The 7,694-nt window shown below is 42.0% G+C and overlaps 1 protein-coding gene across 1 annotated transcript in view; it reads right to left on the reverse strand.

The window, feature by feature from the left end:
* Positions 1-7,694, reverse strand: part of LOC115829804 (SH3 and cysteine-rich domain-containing protein 2-like) — a 16,568-nt gene extending 8,874 nt beyond the window's left edge. The window contains exons 1-2 of the mRNA XM_030793968.1: positions 7,605-7,694; positions 1,007-1,340 (exon numbers count right to left, since the gene is read on the reverse strand). Coding sequence (XP_030649828.1) covers positions 1,007-1,340; positions 7,605-7,694 — 424 coding nt within the window. The remainder of the gene's footprint in view (positions 1-1,006; positions 1,341-7,604) is intronic.

Raw genomic sequence — 7,694 nt, forward strand, 5'->3', positions numbered from 1 at the left:
AAATGAGTGGCATCAGGTACTATAGTACCTTTTTTATATTATTATGGTGCTAGAGTCTACAACATGATGATGTGGACGTCTTGTGTGATGTTTGCTCTCAAAATATCTAGTGAATAAACCTGTGTAAAAATACGCCCAGGATAATTATCCCTATTATAAAAATGACAAAATAATTCTTGGCTAAATTTGAATGATTCATTAATCTGCTCTTTGCCACTAGATTAATTCCAGTAGGCCTCTCATCGCAGCCCTGTGAATTAGAGTGGCAGCCAGCTGTTCGCTGCTTGTGATGTACAGGTGAAAAGTAATATTATATTTTACTGATTCTAGAAGATTCTAACATATTACTGCCAATGGTTTCTTAGGCCTCTGAGTTCGGTTGAACGGTTTTATCCTAGACTAAGCTATGAACAGTTGTATAAACAGTTGAATACATATTGGTTTGACTTTCCAATTCATTTCAAACCTTTAAAAACCATAGTTCAATTTGTATTTGTGTATTTCTATATGTGTGAGGTCATTTTATGAGTTTGGCAGTTTGTTTCTGTGTTGAGCTTCGGAATCTTGAACTAAATTCCTCTCTTTTGACAAATGATTTTAATAACAATTCTGAAAGCTAAGAAGTACTTCAGACTGTTTCTAGAATTCTGGTAATAAATATCTGAATACCTGCAGTTATTGCCAGTTGTTCCTCAAACTTCTCTACATGTTTTAACACTCCCAACAAATGAAATATTAAATATGACTGAGAAAAGCAAAGACATAAAAAGATTTGATCTGTTCATATCCATATATGAATATTGCTGGGTACATACACTCTAAAGAAGACTTTCCAATGAATTTTTATGTTTATAAACATGAAAAGCTGCTGCTAAGCTACCGAGAATGCTAAGTGTAAAAGAAAATGAAAGATGGAATGGATGGACTGAGATCTTTTATGCAGTTCCATGAAAGATATGCAAATATTTTCACACGTTTTTTTAGATGTGTTTATAAAGCCGCTTACCCACAATTATGTGCTTGCACAGTTGACAGCTGGTTGGCCGACGGAACACGTGTTCCAAAAAGCAGTGAGTCAGCTGGGGGCGGGGCTGTTGGGATGAGGGGGAGGGGCTTATGGATGGAGAGTGCGATGACTGGGAGGGGTTAGGGCTCAGAGAGGGGGACGGCGAAGGCGAGCAGTCACCGGGTAACGGTGACCCCGGCAACAGGGGCGGGGACGGAGGCGGAGGGTCGTACAGGAAGTCGGGAGGCGGTCGAGCGTCGCTCTGGGAACGCTGGAAAAAGTTCTCCACACTTTTACTGCGCATGAAAGAGAGAGAGCGCTTCAGGCGCAGAAGCTGTAAAGAAAGAGAGAGAGAGAAAGAAACAGAAAAGAAAAATAATTTGAGGTGGGGGAGGGGGGGGGATCAGCGTAGCGACCTTTAGAGGTTTTTTAGTTGGATTCATCTTACGCAAACATGTAAAATGCCCCGTCAGGAAACGGCTGAATCAATTTGAGATCAGGGCACAGACAGAAAGCAGTAGAGTACAAGCGTGAATTTGTCTGAATGTGAATCATTGTGTATTCTAATGGGAAGGTGTCTGGGTGAATTTACCGCGAATGAGTCGAAGTTACGCAGCCTTGTATTATAAAACAAAGCATCTTAAAAGATCTTTTCTTTTTTCTTTTTGGAACCATACTCTTGGTACAGGACTATTTTAATACAGTCACACACTGAAAGCAAAAGCTTTTGGTCTTTCGTGTTCTTTCTTTTGCAGTATGTGCTCTAAACACAACATGACCAAGACATTCGCTCATCTTAAACTGACCAGTCAGCATCTTTCTTCTCTAAGAAACACACGAAACATAGCTATATTTTATCACTCCCACGACTGAACCACCTGGAGAGACAGCAGTGAAGAAGAAAAAAGTAAGGTTGGCGTAAGTTGCATAAAAATATCATTCAATTTCATTTACAAAGAAAACACACATGGCACCAAGCTGTGTCCTACATCTGATTCAGCGTTTGAGTCCAAACTGCTCGGCACTTGGCAAACAGAACCCGGGGTCTGTGGGAAGCGACTTGTTCTTGTTCACTGTAGCTGGCGTGTGTACCTGTCCCCTACTGCTCAGCGGCCAGCGGCTGTCAGGGGCCTGTGTGTAGGTGCCGGTTTCATCGCTTCCGCTCCGTCACTGATGACACGCAGTTCACTCTTTATAGAGAGTCCTTAGATCATTACGGTACCGTTGGCTTGTCAGAGGCTAATCGAAGGGGTGAAAAGACCGAAGTCGCTCAACCCCTCATGCAGTCATGCCATTGGGTACACTGGCTGTCATGTTGAAGCATGAGGTCATTTAGCCAATCAGATACAGAGACAGCAGAGGGGGGGGGGGGCAGGTGTGTCAGCAGGCAGCTTTACACATTGGTTGCATAGGAGAGGGATAAAGTATGTGTGTGTGTGTGAGTGTGTGTCTGTAGCAATACATCTTTTATGAGGGCCATGTCAAACACACAAGGTTAATATATGCCCCTGTCTCTCCCAAAGCCTCTCAGTGTTTGTGTGTGTGTGTGTGTGTGTGTGTGTGTGTGTGTGTGTGAGCTTATGTGTTTCTCATATAGCAGTCAATACATGTAATGAGGTATAAGTGAAGGGTTGGTGCCAAACAGAAAAGGTTAACTGAGACAGTCCAGAGTGTTTCATGTAGTCAATTTTCAGAGGTCAGTCAACTCATCATAAACAGTCACGCACACGCACACACACACACAAAAACACACAGACACACAAAAACACACAGACGCACGCTCCTTCCCAAAAGAATATCTCAAGCTCTATTCTCAAATGTCCTCATGTTAAATCACACGCTGTTTATACATACAAGGTTAACATACATGGTATGTGTGTGTGTGTGTGTCTGTTTGAGAGAGAGAGACAGAGAGGGAGAGAGAGAGAGAGAGAGAGAGAGAGAGAGAGACTGACTGACTGACTGCCATGTGAGGAAGTCTCTATGGAAACTTATCTTCTTGCAGCAGCACGAATTAGTTCTCTGAGGAGAGACTTTAAGTTCAGCTGGAATAGAGAGAGTCACCACAAAGAACATGAAGTCACTTTGATTCATGAGACTATATGTGTGTGGCATATCACAAACACATGTACACTCAAACACTCTTTTACTACCCACTCCCTCTCTCTCTCACACACACACACACCACTCTCAGCACAGTAAAAATATCGTGATTAATAGTTTAATAGAAAAAATTTGATTTTTTCTTGTGTAACAGAGTATCATTTAGACTCAGCGTGATTCAGTCAGGCCTTTCATTTATGTGTGTATATGTGTGTGTTATGAATCATCCGAACGTGTGTGTGTGTGTGTGTGTGTGTGTGTGCGCGTGTGTGCGTCATAAATCATCATCCCCCAAGCTCAAGAGCCTAACTTCAGCCGTCCGTCTGAAAAGGGTCGCACGAGAAAGTGTGTGAGTTAGATGCATACAGAGACCCAGAGACAGAAAGACCATTTCCTTTCTTACACACAGTCAGCGGGGAGCAGACCTGGCAGAACTGATGCAGAATTGATGAGCGTAATTAGAAGTGTGGCCCCAATGTGTCTGAAACGGGTCATCGTCCTGGCAACAACAGTAAATTAAGCAAGGTTTATCTAGATGTGTATTTCTTGTCCGTGCGAATCAAGTTCATTTAGCATCAAAGCGTCATTTTGTGCGGTAACGTGTTTTGTTTTTGTTTTTGTTTTGTTTTTTTACCCAGTTGAGACTAAGCTTCCTCAGTCATGTTCGGAAAACATCTTCGGGGCCAAACGGATAAATTGTTTGTTGAACATTGTCGTTCTTTATATTGCAGCTCCGGCAAAAAAAATGCACTCAACATTTTTGATGGAAAATGTGCAGTGTGGCTCATCCATATTTTTAAAAAAAAAAAAAGTCCGAAGAAACGTGTACAACAAAGTTAGCCGAGGGAAGTAGAGTAAAAAAACAAACAAAAAAACAATTCTTTAAGCAACCAAAAGCATTGCTTTTCATTTTAAAACATGCTGTCGGGATTAGCTAACACCCAATAGTAGCAAACAAAAAAAAGAAAACAAAACTTTTTAGTAGCTACAGACACCACAAACATTAAAGGCAAATGTGAACACACAATGAACAGACAGAAAGGACTGATGTTGAGAGAGAGAGAGAGAGAGAGAGAGAAAGGCAGAGAGAGAGAGAGAGAGAGAGAGAGAGAGAGAGAGAAAGGCAGAGAGAGAGAAAGGCAGAGAGAGAGAGAAAGGCAGAGAGAGAGAGAGAGAGACAGAAAGAGAGAACAAAATTAGGGTTGTGTAACCTAAAAGGTAAGCATTCCTGTAGGGAAGGCTGACAGTTTATTAAAATAACGATGACAAATGGGAAGAACGGGAGAGAGAGTTTAATTCTCTCTCACATACAGTCACAAAGAACACAGGACCCGTGCAAATTAAAGCCACAACATACAGGCTTACACACAGATGGCGTGAATACATTTGGTATGGGGACAGTTGGTTTTTGCACAAGTTCATTATAACGATCTATTAACAAGTAGAAATGTAATGTCATACAGGCATGGAAATATTCAAATGCCACTGTTAACATATTAAATATTAGGGTACTGCCTTCTATTGTAGAAAATGTCAATCAATCTGTCAATCAAATGTAGATGAAAGGAGGACTACCAGTTCTCACACACACACACACACACACACACACACACATCAAAGTGTGTATATGTCAGCTGCTTTTGTATGGTATGCTTATCTCTGCAAATGATCAACAAGACAGACACAAAGCGTCCTCTGAGATAAAAGACAGTTTATCAGTCAGTCTCTCTACGTCACGGTTTCTGATGGAGAGAAGGAGAGAATTTGGAAATGGGGCAAAAACAGAGCGTTTGTCTTGACTTTTTGTGACCTGTCTGTTACCGCAGTCACTGCCCAGCCCCCCCAGCAGTAAAGATAGGAGCAAAAATGTATGTTTCTAATTTTATCTTCTTCTAGTTTTTCCACACTTTGTGTGTTGCGTGAATGTTTGTGTGCTTTTGAGTGAACTGAACAACAAGATCGTTAATCGGACGTGTGACATCAGCACGACCGTTCTCCTGTTCTCGCGCTCTCTCTCTTTCTCTCGCTCGCAATCTCTCTCTTTTCCCCGCATTCTTTTTTTTTTTTCATTTGTTTTCCGAGAAAATGCAAAACAATGACATTGCTTAATAATGTTACATGTATAATAACAAAACGCCTATGTTCAAAATATTTTAATATACTGCGTGGGTGACGTAATAAAGTTAATTAGAAATATTTGTTTATCGTATTCACAAATGACTATTAAAGTATTATTACACTGGAGCACAATGTCCAGAGCAGCACACCACTGTTCTCTCTCTCGCTCTCTCTGTCTGTCTGTCTCTCTCTGCCCCATCTCTCTCTCCCTCTCTCTGTCTCTCTCTCTCTACCCCCCATCTCTCTCTCTCCCTCTCTCTGCCCCATCTCTCTCTCCCTCTCTCTGTCTCTCTCTCTCTATCCCCCCATCTCTCTCTCTCCCTCTCTCTGTCTCTCTCTCTCTCTCTCTCTACCCCCCATCTCTCTCTCTCCCTCTGCCCCATCTCTCTCTCTCTGTCTCTCTCTCCGCTCTCTCTAACTCCCTGCCTGGTATAAAATCAATTGTGTGGAACTCAGGGAACATTATATTTTGACAGACATCAGCCCACTGAGCTTATGAAAGCATATATTAGTTGTGTATGTGTATATATGTGAGTGTGTGTGTGTGTGTGTGTGTGCTTAATTCCTGCAGACACTCAATACACCCAATAGACGTAAACATCAGAACCTTTTGAGTACTGACTTAAACCTATTGACTCCACACCTTTTGATGTGTATCTCTCTCTCTCTCGCTTACTCTGTGTGTGTGTGTGTGTGTGTGTGTGTGTGTGTGTGTGTCCCTTAAGTCTGTAAAAGCCTCAGTGACTCTGACTCTCTCTTTAACCTTGACTTAATGCCTTTAATGCAACACGCAACAGAAGTGATGACCCCTTTTAAAACCTGCAGTCAACTTAATTCAGCTAAACAAGGTCTGTGAAATAAAATAAAATCAATACACACAGTCACACAACAGACTTTACTTGAATGAGTAAAAATTGCCTGATGTCTCTAAGCTGGAATTACCTCAGTGAAATTGGAAACAGACAAAAAAAAGAAGAGTTCGAGTGATATGTTCTAAAAGGCCAAGACACATAGATGCACAGAGAGACAGAGAGAGAGAGTGAGAGAGAGACAGAAAGAGAGAGTGAGAGAGAGAGAGAGTGAGAGAGAGAGAGAGAGTGAGAGAGAGAGAGAGAGAGAGAGAGAGAGAGAGGGAGGGAAAAGAATGTGCAAACATCTTGTTATTCATTGTCCATATGCCCCCCTGTGAGAGCAGGAGACATTGAAGCAGAGCAGGCAACCAAATTTCAGGTTGCCTGTGTTTGTCTTTTGAGGGGAGAGAGACAGACAGAGAGAGAGAGAGAGAGAGAGAGAGAGAGAGAGAGAGAGAGAGCATTAGAGAAGGAGGGAGGGAAAAAGGGAACATGAGGGCTATTGTCAGGGTCAAGACATTGAGATGGTAATACACAAACGCTGAAACTCATGTTTACAAATGAGAAGAGAGGCTTACTACGTTACACACACATGCACACACACATCATATACCCAAACATATGTTTGTTCTCCTGTGTCAGTGTTAAATGATTGTCACAGTGTTAAACAGCTTTATATAGTTTTCTGAGCAATCAGCTGATACAGACTTAAGACAATTTCACATTCAATAAAGACCAGTAACCCACACCCTTTCCCTATGACTCAATTCAAAACCGCACGCACACAAGCGCACGCGCGCGATCGCCCGCACGCACATACATCATGATGCACACACATTCATTCACGTGAGCGTTCGCGAACGCACTGGTTAAGTAGTGGCTTACTTTCAAAAATGTTTCAGCACAAAAACGACAGTCTCGCTTTAACTCTACCTATTAATCAGATCAAGTTTCACGACATGCATGCACAAGTAGCAGATTTCTAACGTCATTTTTAACCATTTTCGCTGTAGAAATGACGTAAGTGCTATCATTGATGACGCAAAGAGAGCGCGCAGCCATTGAATTAAACTGCTGACCACTAAGGCGCGCCCAAGTCAGAGGTAAAAGCATATATCAAGTCCAGTGTTAATCTTCTATTTCAAAACTGATTTCATCCATTAACCGAAATCACATTTTTAAGGTCTTAGCATTGCTATCTTTAGACTATGGATGACCCATAACATACTCCATGGGGAATGCAAGACGGCGTTGCTTGCACGTTTTCCTCTCTAAACCTTTCTTAAACGCAGACTTTTTAAAGTCCTTTAGTTCTAAAATGGTCAACTGTCGTTCAGAATTTCGCTGGAAATGCTGTGGCACGGAACAGTCCATTCTTGTGTTAAAATAAATACAGAAGAGTAGTTTGCGCGTATGGTGAGCCATCGGCTTTTTGGTGGCCGTGAGCTGACATACACAATTTAATTTTTCAAATATTGCGGGGCCAGGTGTGTCTATATCATTAAAGCCGGTTCGGTTTTTCTTACCTTAGAGGCAGGTGCGATTGACATGGTGCTAGGTGACCGCTGGAGCTCGCGGGGCTGCTGCTCGCTTTCCATCTCGCTGTTTTCTGTCAT

This window comes from Chanos chanos, chromosome 16 (genome assembly GCF_902362185.1).
Source record: "Chanos chanos chromosome 16, fChaCha1.1, whole genome shotgun sequence".
Lineage (NCBI taxonomy): Eukaryota > Metazoa > Chordata > Actinopteri > Gonorynchiformes > Chanidae > Chanos > Chanos chanos.